The sequence below is a fragment of the Girardinichthys multiradiatus genome, chromosome 18 (assembly GCF_021462225.1).
Source record: "Girardinichthys multiradiatus isolate DD_20200921_A chromosome 18, DD_fGirMul_XY1, whole genome shotgun sequence".
NCBI lineage: Eukaryota > Metazoa > Chordata > Actinopteri > Cyprinodontiformes > Goodeidae > Girardinichthys > Girardinichthys multiradiatus.
This window is the reverse complement of record NC_061810.1, coordinates 49,803,597-49,818,239: the sequence shown is the minus strand read 5'-3', so window position 1 is coordinate 49,818,239 and position 14,643 is coordinate 49,803,597. Positions and strand designations below refer to the sequence as shown.

The window sequence follows — 14,643 nt, the reverse complement described above, 5'->3', positions numbered from 1 at the left end:
GTTTTTCTTTTATGTGCCTTTCTTTAAATTAGCCTGAGCTTAATCAAATATCCAAACTTTTGCAAACTGCAGAGAAACAGGATGGCAGATATTTATTTAACTGTGGTTGAAGTGTGACTGGAAAAATAAAGCAAGGGGAAATTTGAAGCTAAAAGTAAAGAGACTGAAGCTAAAAACAGGCAGAGAATGAGTCTGAACCATTTCCTGCTTAGAGATCATCTTTCAGAAACAAGAAAACCTCAGGACATTCAAGCATTTACAGTAAGGCACCTTTCCATCAGCACCAATGCACTCCTGTCCTGTCTCAAGCTGATACCATCTTCAGTTAATTAAAGCTACAAGGAGAATTTCTCTATCCATTCATTGTTTCTAACCGTTGTTCTGGCAGGGTCGCAGGGAGGGACTGGTGCCCATCTCCAGGGTTTCTGGGCGAAAGGCAGGGTCCACCCTGGACAGGTTGCTGGTCCATCACAGGAAGACACAGGGACACACATCCTCATAACTACGGGGAATTTAGAATAACCAACCTAACAGTCATGATTTTGAACTGGGAAAAGAAGCTGGAGTACCCGGAGAGAACCCGCACATGCACGAGGAGAACATGCAACCTCCATGCTGAACGGTCCCAGGCCAGGATTTGAACCCCAGACCCTCTTGCTGCAAGGCAGCAGTCCTACCAACAGCTGCCACTGTGCATCCACGAAGAATTTATGATAATATAACACTTTAATTGTTCAGTTAGGAGATAAAATCTACGCAGTCTTTAGGCAGTTCTCCATTGTCACCTTTTTAGTTTTACGGACATCATTTCATTGAGATTTCCTATGAGTTTATTAAACCCTCATTGAGCACTGGGCATTTGGAAAAGTGTCTCAGTATAAACTAGCATCAGAAGTGACTCAGAGTGTTTTAAATCTTTAGATTTGTTGCTAGACAACCACAGCAGAACATTTGGCAACAGTTTGAGGGCTATTAGACTGTTTACCTGTCTTCTTTTTTCAGTTTCGAGTCCCAATCAGTCCACAAGTAAAAAGCAGTTTGGCTTTCATCCTGGCTTTGGAACAGTGGACTAATACTTTACTCTTATTTTATTACTGGGAGTTTTTCGGTCTACATGTGTTTTGTGGTTCTGGAGCTGGTCTACCACCGTGTTTACTCAAGGCATTTTTTCTGGGTGCTGTGGGAGTACGAGTTAGCAGGGAAGCTCTTAGCATGTCTATCCGGTCCCTGTGTGAACAAAGAGCTGTGTCACCATGAAAGTCAACTCCTCTAAGCACGAGGTCATGATTCTATTGGACTAGAGCCTCTGTTTATCCATTTCCAAAAGGACCAGTTGAGGTGGTCGGGCATCTGATCAGGATACCTCCTCCCTTTAAGTTTTCTGTGCATGACTCACTGGGAGCAGAGCCCAGTGAAGACCCAGAACTTGTTGGAGGGACTAATTTTCCCGTCTGACCTGGGAATGCTTTGGGAACCCCCAGAATGAGAGCGAGAGTGTCACCTGGGGGAGGCATGCCATTGGTTCCATTCAGACCTGTTACACGCAAGACCCAATTTCTGATAAGCGGAAGACAATGGATGCATAGATGGCTGGGAGGCTAGCCAGATGGGGTTAGGGATCGTGGATGAACTCCCAATGTATAAGCCTGGAAGGAAAGACAGATGGAGTATCGTACCCTCAATAAGCCCCCTGTTTATGAGTCCAGAGGAGAAGACAGGTGGGATCTGGGATCCTGGACTAGCCCCCAATCTTTTAGTCTAGAGAGGAAGTCAGATGGGGCCTCCAGGATTGCAATCAAACTCTTGATTTATGACAAGGAAAAGTTCAAGTAATTGCCAGAAGGCGTGATTCCAAGTTTAATAAAAGCAAGCTGAGGTTTATTCTCAGAGGCTGAACAGCTTCCAGAGGCCCAACACTTTATACAGCTCTTCAGATCAGATTGGGTTTAGATTGCATCATGTTGTGTATACATTTAGAGCTTCAAATTAATGCCTGAGCGCTCATATCTGAACAGTGAACACAGGTGGAAGCCAGCTCAGACACAGATGTTGCACTTTGCAGAGGAATTAGTGACATGTTACACAAGTAAGCCTAAAACTATCAACTGCAAACATACATCTACTCTTCCATAGGTATAACAACAGATGGCTAGGGTCGGAATTGCGGACTAGTTAGGTTTTTGTGCTTGTTTCATTCATCTCTGCCTGGTGCTCGGTAGCTCCCCCTGGATTTTGTAATTGAATGAAACATGTGCAGGTTCACTGAAGACCAGACCAAATCCTGGCTGAGATATTCTGATGTATGGATTCTGGTCACATGCTTACTGTTCGGTTGTATCATGTGTTTGATGCATGGATGTTCCGACAAGTCTTATGACTAGATGTTTTCAGAAATTCATATTTGTACTTCCATTGTGATGTAGGTAAAGATGAATGGATGAGTTCATGGTAACAGTACCGCGCTGGTTAAGTGTTCATGGAGTGTAATGATGAGGGTCAGGAAAATGGGGGGATTACATCAGTTCTTCTGAACTCCCTGCCTGATGCTTGTTGTCTTCAGTGAGGAGTTACTCTGATGAAATGTTGGAGCGATGTTAATAAGTTTTATACCTCCTGGATATGAACCAGATGGTTCGACTTGTGTTTGAGAAAAAGCTTGGATGTCTTTAAACGCGTTCTGACCCGTTTCTGGCATGGTTCTTTGGAAGCTTGGTGGGCTTGCTGGTACACGTTGGGATTGCTTTCTCTCCACAATTGTACTGAATTCTTGAAGTTTTTCTTCTTGTTTTAACTGAAGAAAGAGTATGAGGACTAATTTCTGCACCACAAGTTCAACAAGCATTTTAACAACTGGACGATAGAAGAAAAGGTTTTCTTTATTGTTTAAATTTTAACTGCAGCTGCAGCTCTGGAGTCTGTGTGACCTGAAGGAAAATCGGAGCTATAAATTCAAGATGCCAAGCTGGTGGTGTAATTAACATATGCAGATTTCAACAAGAAGCGTTTATCATTTAAACTTAATTCAAATAAGAAGTTGTGCCGGACTTTATGATTTTAACCCTTATGATGAAGTTCTACCAAACCCAAGACTGGAATACGTGAAGCACTTCTTGTTAGTAAAGTCTTCATATTTGGTGTTTATCTGCACAAAGTCAGATATTATACATATATTCATTCTTTCATTCATCTTCTACTGCTTATTCCATAGTGGATCACGGGGAAGCTGGTGCTTATCTCCAGCAGTCTACGGGCGAGAGGCAGAAGGCTGAGAATGAGTGACCAACAGTCATGTTTTTAGACTGTGGGAGGAAGCTGGAGTACCCAGAGAGAACGCATGCACGAGGAGAACGTGCAAACTCCATGCAGAAAGACCCCTGGCCGGGAGTCAAACCCAGGATCTTCTTGCCACAAGGCAGCAGTCTTACCAACTGCTCCACCGTGTAGCCTGCTCCAAAAATGTCCACAAACCAATTTTCGTACCAGAACCCTAACCTTCCAAGAAACACAGATTTGTATGAACCTGAAAAGGTCAGCAAGCTTTCAGTCAGTATCTCTAAAACCAAAAGATCTTCATGAATTTATCAACACATGTATATAGTCTTACCAACTACTTCACCGTGCAGTCCAATATTATATATATATTGTTAAGTATATCACAATCATTATTACTGCCCCTCTGGTGTAAACCGAGTCATATGAGAAGCAGATAAGAGCTGGTTTTTGTATGACTGATCACTCTGCAAACCACATAAATATGGTAGGTTTGCATGCAAACATCTCTTAGTAAATACATGACACTGCATATTAAACCTCAAAATTTAGAACAAAGTACACACCCTGAAGAAGTAGTTACCACCTTACAGATTTCTTCTGTTTTGCTTTCTGAATGGTTCACAAAAACAACACAAAGGTTTTGGAGTGGCCTGGTCAAAGTCTGGAATTAAATCTGATTGAGATGTTCTTGCCTGACTTTCAGGTTGTTCATGCTGGAAAACATCCCAACGTGTCTGACTTAAAACAATTTAGCAAAACAGAGTGGGTCAGAATTCCTCCACAGTGAACAACCAGAAATTAGGTTTAGGGGGTGATTACTTTTTTCAAATAGAGCCAGGTTGGTTTGGATACATTTTTCTTTTAAATAAAATCATAATTTGAAAGCTGCTTTTTGTATTTACTCAGGTTGTCTTTGTCATTTATTAACATTTTGTTGATAATCTGAAACATTTCCATGTGAGAGACAAAAAAAAACAGAAGAAATCTGTAAGGGGGTAATTACTTTTCCATGGTGCTGTATTTTATTCCTGAGGTTTGATATGCAGTGTCATGTTTTCATAGCTATTAAAAAATGTTGGAATGCAAACTTGCCATATTCATGTGGTTTGCAGAGCAATCAGTGGAGAAAAGGCGTGAGGATACATAGAGGACGCAACGTCATACAGAAACAGAGGAAGTTTATTTCCAACGCAGCTCTTATCTGCCTTATATGACTCAGTTTACACCAACAGAGCTCAGACTGCAGGAACAGGCAACATCTGCAAGGACCTTTGCTGAACAGCTGGCTCTACATTAGGTGAGTGTGCACACACGCAGGAAATTCTGATCTTTACTAACAGGCAGAACATGATGTATGAGATGCCATTAGAACAGATATCTGCTACTTAAATTACCTGGTTGGCTTCATTTGCACGGGTGATTGCAATACAACAGATGAAGAAAAAGCTATGATCCAACATGAAAACCTTTCAGTTAAGTTTTAAAAGCTGAATAACACAGAAAAATGCAGCAACAAGCAAACAATTCAACAAAGACACTGCAGAGCAGGACAGGATATTCAAAGCAGATGCAGAGGTAAGACTCTGAGTTTGATCTGGTTGCAAAGTCCAGTAATTTAAATAAAATCATGCATAAAACTTTGTTTGTCCTGAGTGCCTCTGTGCTGCCCTGCTATAGACTGGTGACCGGTCCAGGGTGGACACCGCCTCTCGCCCTTTCAAAAGCTACAAAAACCTTTAGCTGTGCACAGAGCAGTTACACTTCTGAAAATTTATGACAAATGATAACATGTTCCTGGTTGTCAATGATACATCTGCATCTGAAAACGGATAAAGTTTCATCATCGCATTTCGTAACTTCATTTATTCACCTTTAGAAACGTCTTCAGGCTGATCCTAGATGGTTTCCTGTTGTTATTCTTCTTATTAAACATGACTGGATGAAGAAAAGTTATAAAATGCACCAGAAATCCAGTTTGTGAGAGAATCTAAACAAAAAATGGATCAAATGAGAAGCAAGAGCTTAAAACATGTCTAATTTGGGGCAACAAAGATTAATGATGAGATATTCATGAATTGCAAGCAGAAGCATATTTAATCCAACTCCGGCACCATTGTCCAAAAAGTTAAACCAACTAATAATAAAATCTAAAATACGTCCAATTATACGTTAGTTTACCATTAAAAGAAGGTCCAGAACATATTTACCAGAACCTCTGGAGAGTCATTAAAGTGAATCACTCTTGATAATCTGAATGAATTCTTTATTTTTATCTAAATAATTTATGCAGAGATGTCTGTGAAGGTGTCCTTCATGTCGCTTCATGAGAACATACAGTAGTTTAAGAGCATAATGCAAAGCAGCGGCTTAAGTTTTTCCTAATTAGATGTCAGAGCCATAATTAGAACAATCCAGTTTTTCTCCTGTCTGTTCTTCACGCAACCTGTTTAGTCTACTAAACACTCACACAGCTTTGATCACTTCTCCTTTTCTGGACTTTTTCTTTCAATACTGTAACACCTTCTTACATTATAAGTCATCTCTCGCTGCCAGGATGGGCTCTTCAGCCAGAGGGATGGTCTTGTTTGGACTTGGTCCACAGGTAGAGCAGTAATGATTTTATTATGAGGCGACCTGTCTAGACTGTCCACCAGAGGACAGGAGAGATGGCGTCAAGAGTGAAGTAATCGTGTTATCCCAAAGTTACCTGAGCATCTGATCGTATGTTGCCTTTTAGACCAAACACAGAACAAACAACACCTGATGAAGGTTGATGGGAGTTCAATTGGGTTTGCATGAAGCTGGGTGGTTGGGTTGCAGAACTGACCATCATGCAGATGTCACAGTGCCCTCATGTTAAAACCAGAAAGCAGTCACACATGTTGTGTCATCCCACGTGTTGGAAAGAGGAAACTCCAGAAAAAAACAATTTGTACAAATTTTCTGAGTTCCAACTTGGAAACGTTCAATACAAAATGCTGAAAACAAAATTTTCAGTGTGAGCACAACAGTTGTCAAATCCGCCCAGTTCTCCAACTCACAACCAGGCAGGGTTGGATTGGGCAGTTTAAGGTCCAAGATCCGACTTCCACAATCAGTGAATGCGCTATTAGACCCACCAAGATAAACCCATACGTTCATGACGCCATCATTTATAACTCCGCCTCTGAATGACGTCTTAGGGCTGTGTGGTCACCCACTGTTTCCAACACCGTTCATCTGTCATCTGGGTCCCCCACATGCTGGACGATTGGACCATCTGATCACCCGACAGCACCCAACCCACAAGGGACCTCCATCCAGTTCTAACCAGTACTAGTAATACTTCCTGATGGTTTCACCAAGGGTGGACATGTATGTAAATCCTGAAGGACGTAGCCAGCTGATCAGTGATGGAAAAACAAGGATGTTGAGGTTTTTACAAGTTTCCAGTCACATTTCCTCTATCATCCAGTCATAAGACTGCTGTCACTACTGTTTAAAACCCATTTATTGAGTTTTATTGATTGTCTCTAATTGATAAAGGCATCAGAACCACTTGGGTCGGGTCAGTATGTATGTTGTGGTTTGGGTTGAGACTACGTAATTTCCCACTATATAAACACTGATCACACAATTTACCCACCGACGCTTGAACTACCAGCTTACTGTGTCTTGAAAGACCATAAGCATGAGAGAAAGCATCTGCCATAGGTTAAAGTTCATGACATGACATTTAGAAAAAGGCAGAACAAGTCTGGCTGTTTGGAGGGGTTGGAGGAGAAAACCTGGTCTCTAAAAACAACATGGCAGCACAACTTCTGGAAAAATGTCCTCTAGACCCACAAGACCAGATGTGTCTGGTCATAATGCACCGCTCCGTGTTTGGAGAAAAACAAACACAGCAGATTAGCACCTCCTACATGGCATCAGGCACAGTGGTGTACGGTTAATAGTTTGGGCTAGTTTTGCAGTGGTGGAGATATATTTTTAGACCTGAAATGCATCATTTGAGCTCAAAATCACCTGTTTACACGTTCCCATCCCCAATTAACTCCATCTCACTACCATCACTTCGCATGCTGCTAACAAACAACAAAGAGCTTCACACATAGCCGATTCTGTCTAACCAATGACTCATTCGACCCATGCAAATATGCACACGGTGTGCAGTAGCTTCAAGCTTTTCTTCGGAACCCTCTGAAATCAAAGACCAAAAGGAGAAAATAAAAACTTTTAACCTCATTCTCTGGAAATGGAGATGTTGATGTAATGCATCATGCAATTCTCTGTTTTAGCAGAAGTCTGCATGTTTTTCTGAGTAAATCTATATGAATAATGTGGGTGGTGCCTGAGACCAGTTCTTCTATGTTGTTTTTAGAAGTGCATCAGAGTAGATTGCAAACCTCTAACCTGAAAACATATATTAGATTAGTTTTAGTTCAAGTTATTTATATGGTACCATTTGACAAGGAAAGTCATCTCCATCACAGTGTGAACAGTTTCAGTCTCAGTGTATCTGATTTTAGATTTTTTCATTTCTGCTTTATCAAGAAATCTGTTTACCTTTATACCCTTAATAAATCCATCAGTCATTTACAGTGTCAAGCTAAAATCACCCATCAACTTCGTACATTGGTGAATTAGACATACTGTAGTTTTTCAGGAACCATCCAGCGGACTCTAAACTCATGTCATGGTTGAAATAATACAGCACACTACGTCCTGACACATAGGCTGTAATAGACTGCAGTTGAGCATGCTATTGGATTAAATATGACTTTTGTGGTCAGCCTGATGAGTAAACAAGCTCTATGGTAGTGAAGACGTCTCAATGAACCTGAAAATCTTAGTAATAAGCTGTGTTCATGAACATCTTACTGACAGTCAGACATGGTGGTGGTAGAGTGATGGTCTGGGCTGCTTAGCTGCTTCAGGACCTGGATGACGTCCTATTATTTGTTGAACCATAAATTCTAAAACAATTAAATATAAACATAAGGTATTCTTTTTACTTAGACAACAAAAATGGTCCCAAACTGGAGCTAAAATCTTCCCATCTGGAATAGTCCACAGGTTCCACAATGAGCTCCTACTAGTTGCCCAGATAAGTTTGATTCAGGTCAATTTGCTCAGTATGTGGGTCTCATCTGGGCCTGTACAAGTTTTGCCTGGGTACCATATAGGTTTGGAAATGGTCCCATCCTTTTTTCCCAGTATGGTTTTGTGAGCAAACAGACAAAAATAAAAAGACAAAATCCAGCTTTCACCCGCAATACCTGCTTTCAAGATAACTGAATGTTTTTTACTCAGCAACGTTGGAGACCTTTACAAGGTCATACTTAATCTAGACCATTCCAAAACCGTCAGCGAGTTTTAATTGGAGCCATTCAGATGTGGTCTTACTGCTGTGCTTTGGATCATTTTGGGTCCTAGGTGACCTGAAGGTAACGAACTGTTGGTCGGACATTTTCCCTCCAGAAAGCAGAATTCATGGTTCAGCCCCAAGTCATCACACTACCACCGCCATGTCTCCACATGTGCGACTGATGGTTCTCACAGTGGTTTTCTGGGGTCCCAAAGCCTTAGAAAAGACATTGCAGCCATTCCAGACTGATGGATGTCAGGGACTTTGTTTCTCATGTGACCTGGAATTACTTTAGATCAAAAAAATTATATTTATGAGATTTTTAAGCCTACTACATGTTGTCAGATTAAGGAATTAATTTAATTTCATAGGCTTTAAATCATATTGTACATGTGCACAATGGAAATCAATGTATACAATGTAGCTCATTAAAAGAAATTAAACCAAGAAATATGTTTAATTCATGATTTAACAAAAGGGGTGCCTACCTTTTCACACGGTTCCAGGTTAGTTTTCATGGTTTTAGAACCACTCTCTGCATTTACTTAGTCTATTACTTGAGAAAACATGAAGTCAGAGATGATATCACTGAATATTACAGTTTCCTCCCAGAGACATGAAGGTTGCATCCGGTAACAATATTAATTTACTGTTAGGTCTGAGGGTGTGTTTCCATGGATGTCTGTCTTGTGTTGGCCTGTCAGGGGCCCAGACTCCAGGTTCCTGGGGCCCAGTAGCCCTGAATGGCATCAGGTGGGTGGATAGAGATGTGGACTTTCTAACAGTTGACCAGGTTTCTGTAAAATTATCATTAAATTTATTCCCTCTGAGTTTGAATGACACAACTCCACGCTGACTATGGGAAGCAGTTTGCCTTAGATTTCACATGAGCCGAGGATTTATCGACTGTTTATATTATCTGTTAAAAAATTTACTGATATGAACTTGTTTAAACTGCACAGTAAAACACCCAAGAACTCCCTAAGAAAATCTGTTTTTGACCGAATTCTTATTCGCTCTCAGCTGTGTTTACAGAGTAAAGTATGCAGAGTTGGAATAAACTCTAAGAAAAGATAAACATGAAAACAAGCTGCAGTGGTTGCAGTTTTACCTAAAGGAGCAACTGGAGCTTTTAAATTAACAAGTGGTATTTATTAACTTCGTTATCATGCAGAGATTGTGGTGCAGGTGGCAGGACAAAGACGCATTAAACTCAGATGTTCAACCCTGATGACTGAGGCATGCATGGAAACCAGCTTCTCAATTTGTGTTCTCTGTGGTTTCTTCCAATCTCATATCTGTGGTTTTAAATGCTGCAGGACAGAAATGGGACGTTTCTATCTGCACTGAGGTGAAAATCAGAAAGGTGCTCATTCCACATATTTTAATTTCAGATAATGAATTCTTCTTATTTATTTGTTTATTTATTTATGTGAAACTAAAGTAAAGGTCAGAAGCAGAGCTGTACTCTCTGTCACATTGTTCCTTTTAAAACAATGAAAAACAATCTTTAGACAAACAAAAGTCAGGATTTATACCTAAAATAACCGACTGAGGACAGGAAAACAAAAGCCAGCCGTGGGTCGTCCTCCATCCTGTTTTTATAGGAGTGGATGAAGGAGCAGAGTAGCCGGGCATCGGCGTGTGTTGGACCGAGATCAATCAGAGCAGGAAGTAGAAAGCAGAATTAAAACAGGAGTCAAAGATGATCTTTATTTGTGCACGTGGCCCAGAGCAAACAGAGCGCAGAGCTGAACGCTCATGAACATAAAAGGAGAAGCTCAGAAGGAAGCTGCTCGGTGATATATTTGTTTACATGTGAAGAAAGAAAATCTGGAGTAGGATCTGAAGACCATCTCAGTGATCTGAGATGCAGATTTCAGGTTTATAGGTCATGTTGTGGTGCAGACCCACACTGAGCTCCACACCATGAACCACAGCCACTAAACCAAAGGGTTATTCCCCATTTCACATCCATCCATCCATCCATCCATCCATCCATCCATCCATCCATCCATCCATCCATCCATCCATCCATCCATCCATCCATCCAGTTTTGATGTTTTGTGGAACGTATTTTAACCATTTAATCCTGTTTCGCCAGGAATGGAAAACCCCAACTCGTCTCAGGTCACCATGAACCAATCAGACGTTGCCAGCATCTTCACCAAGCAGGTCCTTCCTCCTCTCTACATCATCATCTTTGTTGTGGGCATATGTCTAAATGTCGTGGCTGCCTGGATCTTCTTCAGAGTCCCAGCAGACTCGGGTCTCGTTGTCTACCTGAAGAATATGGTGGTGGCTGACCTCCTCATGCTGTTCTCCTTCCCCTTCCGGGTGGCTGCTTATTGGGGCATTGGGAGTCGGTATATAGAGGTGATCATCTGTCGCTACACCGCCGTGTTATTCTACTTCTCCATGTATGTAGGAATTCTCTTCATAGGCTTCATCAGCCTTGAGCGCTATATCAAAATTGTTTGCCTCGCCCCTTCCTCCTCCACCATTCCCTCCTCCAAGTCCAGATGTAGTGTAGTGTTTGTGCTACAACTTATACAGAGTGGCACCTTTGCCCGGGTTCTGGCAGTTGTCTCATGGGGCCTCCTCTTCTTGTGCTGTGCACCCAATACCATATTGACGAGCAATCTGGCGGATGAGCAAAACTACAGAAACTGTATGATGTTGAAAACAGCTCTGGGCAGGGAGTGGCACCAAGCGTCTAGCCATGTCAGTGTGTCCCTGTTCTGGGTGACACTCGTTATGGTGACTTTCTCCTACACATCAATTGCTCGCCAGGTGTGTAAGACGTACCGCCGCATGCCACGCGACACCAGTGACATCTGCCGTAAATCCAACCGCAGCATCTTCAGCATCCTGGTGGTGTTTTTCATCTGCTTTGTGCCGTACCATGTCTGCCGTGTGCCGTTTACTCTGAGTCAGATGACCACTTCAGGCTTCAGCGAAGGTGCCAAGTTTTGGCTTTTCCAGATTAAAGAGGGAACGCTATTCTTGTCGGCAATGAATGTCTGCCTCGACCCTGTAATCTACTTCCTGATGTGTGGAACCTTCAGAGAGTCGCTGCTAAGGAAACTGTCAAGGAGAGAGAGGATTAGGTCACTGACAACCGCTCAGAGTCTTAGTAACATCTAAGAGAAGAGGACAAGGAGTGAGGAGACAGGAGGCAAGGAGATGAAAGAGCACAAACTGTGAAACAAGGAGAGACAAGGAGGCAGTAAAGGAAAGAAGGGGGTAAGCAGAGAGGAGATCCTTGCAGATCCTCCTGCAGGACTGGATGACATGTTGAGAAGTCAGCTATGTATGACCAGGGACATATCTAAAACATGCAGGACACCAACCCTTGAGGACTAGAGTGTGGCCTCCCTTATTTAGAAGGCAAGGAATGAGGAGACAATGACACAGGAAGTGATGAAGAAGGACAGAGAAGAGAGCACTGTTCTCAGAAACATGGAACAAGACTTTAACAAACACCCAAACCATCAACACCTGAACTTTGCTCCCGTCTCTCGATCATTGTGTTGATTCATTTGTTATGGAAAGCTGATTATTCAGAGCCGTTGCCATGGATACACATCATCGTCATCATCATCATCATCAGTGAAGATAAGGTTGAGATGAACAGACTTTTTGTTTACCTCCTGGCTCCACTAAAAGCTTGTGTACAAATGTTTCTGCATTTATGTTAGTAAATAAAGCTGAATATATGCTGATGAAAATATATATGCGCTCATGAACTACCTACCTACTATCTACCTACCTCCGGATTGAGCCCTCTGGTGCCTTCACAACTGCTTTAATTCATGATGGCACTGATCCAACAAGGTGTCAGAACCATTCCTCACACATTCTGGTCCATATTGGCATTATGACATCACACAGTTCCCGAGGATTCTTCAGCTGAACATCTGTGATGAGAATCTCTTTTCCCACCTCATCCCAGAGATGTTCTGGACTGAGATTTGGTGTCTGTGGAGACCATTGGGGTAACATTGTTGTGTTCCAGAAACCAGCTTGAGATGAGGTCCCAACCATTTGATGCAGCTAAAACAGACTCATTGGACCAGGCAACGTTTCTGCTCAGTTCTGTTCCAATTCCAGTGTGTATGTTTGAACTGTAGCCTCACTTTCCTGCTCTTAGCTGACAGGAGAGGCACCTGGTGTGGTCTCCTGCTGCTGTAGCCCATCTGCTTCAAGGTTTCACATATTTTGAGTTCAAAATGGAGTTCTGTATACATTGGTTGGAACCAGTGGTTATCTGAGCTACTGTTGCTTCATCTGGAACCAGTCTGACCAGTCTCCTCTGACATCAAACAGGGGGACTGACCATCACATTTGCTGCTTTTTGGATATTTTCACTTTTAAAAATTATTCTCTGTAAACCTGAGAGATGGTTGTGGGTGAAAATCCCAGGTTCTGAAATACTCATACCAGCCTATCTGGTCCCAACAACCACTCAGCATTCAAAGTCACTTAAATCCCTTTTCTTCCCCATTTTAATGCTCAGTTTAAATGTCAGCAAGTTGTCTTCAACATGTCTAGATGCCTTAAGCAACTGCCATGTGATTGGCTAATGTGCTGTCTGTGTTAACAAGTAACTGGTGTATCTAATAAAGTGGCCAGTGAGTGTATATGGTCTGTGTGTAGGAGCAGCCGTATTTAGCTTGAGTCTGATGAAAAAGGAAGAGGAAAAGATGTACAGTGATATGAAACTGGAGAAGAAACCCCGCAAAAATGCGACCACGTGACTTTTCTATTCAATAAAGCCTTATGATTGGTTGCATTTCATGGAGTTAAGCTGACGTTTGTGCTTTCACTGAGTCTCTGTGCTGCCATCTGGTGGTAAAACTATAGAACAGCAGAGATTTTTGTGCTGAGAGTATTTTAGAGGTGGTTATATTTTTTTCTAGGGCATAATGGCAGCTTTCTCAGTTAGCTCTTGCTTTAACATGGTTCTGGGTGGAAGTACCAGCCTGAGTCTTTCAATATGTAGTTGTGTGGGTCTGGGGTTTGGGTTTGGGTTAGGTCCCTAAACGTGTGTGTGCGGTTGTTTGTCCTGTGTTGTTTTGTGTTGGATTGGCTACCTATCCAGGGTGTACCACGCGTCTCAAACATCAGACTCTTTTACAAAACTTTTCCGCCTGAGGTCTGTAAAGATGAGCTTTCGGCGCCGACACAAGACAAGCTGGGATTTAAGTGGAGATGGCGTTGTCCCACACAGCATTCATTTATTCATTTATATAGCACTTTAAAACAAACAGCTAAGGTGGCCAAAGCACTTAACAGTGACATCACAGAAACACAGTGAGAATAAAAAAGAGAACACAGAAACATAATGGCAGACGAACTCAGTGATCCAAGCAAATGCTTCAAATATACATTTTCTGTCTCATCTTTTCAGTGTTGGCTTCAGAAATGATTTTTAAATTCTTGTATACTTTTTAAAATCACACTTTCCACAGGCAAACCCGGCTTGCCCCATCCAAGCCAGCTAGTGTTATAGGTGTAACAGAGGTGGGCCGAACCCAGACAGCCATCTAGCCTGCTGGGCCAACTTTAATCTGTCCTTGGTTCAAATCCCAGCTCTGACCTGTATGAAATTTACAAGAACATGTGCATATTTGCTTTTTATAACTGGCTTGAAAATTATTGCTTTGTCCTGGGATGTTACAAAACCTCTTGAAGCTGAGATAGTTTCTGTAGTAAATGACTGAAAATTATTCTGAAAGCAATGAATAAATATGACAAAAAAATACTCTGTTTTTTGATAGAGTGTAATTTCTCACTGCACATCTTCATTTATTACAGATTGTGTTAATTAAAATATTACCAAAGTTCTAAATAAATATCAATTTAAAGATGTAATTTTGAATTAAAAGCTTTTCTGTCAAAGAAATTTCTCTTTTTGTTTCTGTTTATTTATTTTATTTTTTACTTTATTATGTTTTATAATTTTTGCTGCAGACATTGTTGCCTCACAAAATAATCAGCTCCAAGAACTGGACTGAAAC

The 14,643-nt window shown here is 41.5% G+C and overlaps 1 protein-coding gene across 1 annotated transcript; it reads left to right on the top strand.

Moving 5' to 3' along the window:
- The first annotated feature begins 4,505 nt into the window (after positions 1 to 4,505).
- LOC124884336 (P2Y purinoceptor 14-like) lies at positions 4,506 to 14,387 on the top strand. Its single transcript, XM_047392213.1, has 2 exons — positions 4,506 to 4,570; positions 10,725 to 14,387. The coding sequence occupies exon 2, from the start codon at positions 10,727 to 10,729 to the stop codon at positions 11,765 to 11,767; it is 1,041 nt and encodes a 346-aa protein (XP_047248169.1). The 5' UTR covers positions 4,506 to 4,570; positions 10,725 to 10,726; the 3' UTR covers positions 11,768 to 14,387.
- The last annotated feature ends 256 nt before the right edge of the window (positions 14,388 to 14,643 follow it).

Bases quoted from the DNA above. Each gene is read 5' to 3' on its own strand.
- LOC124884336 (XM_047392213.1), top strand. From the start codon at position 10,727: ATGGAAAACCCCAACTCGTCTCAGGTCACCATGAACCAATCAGACGTT.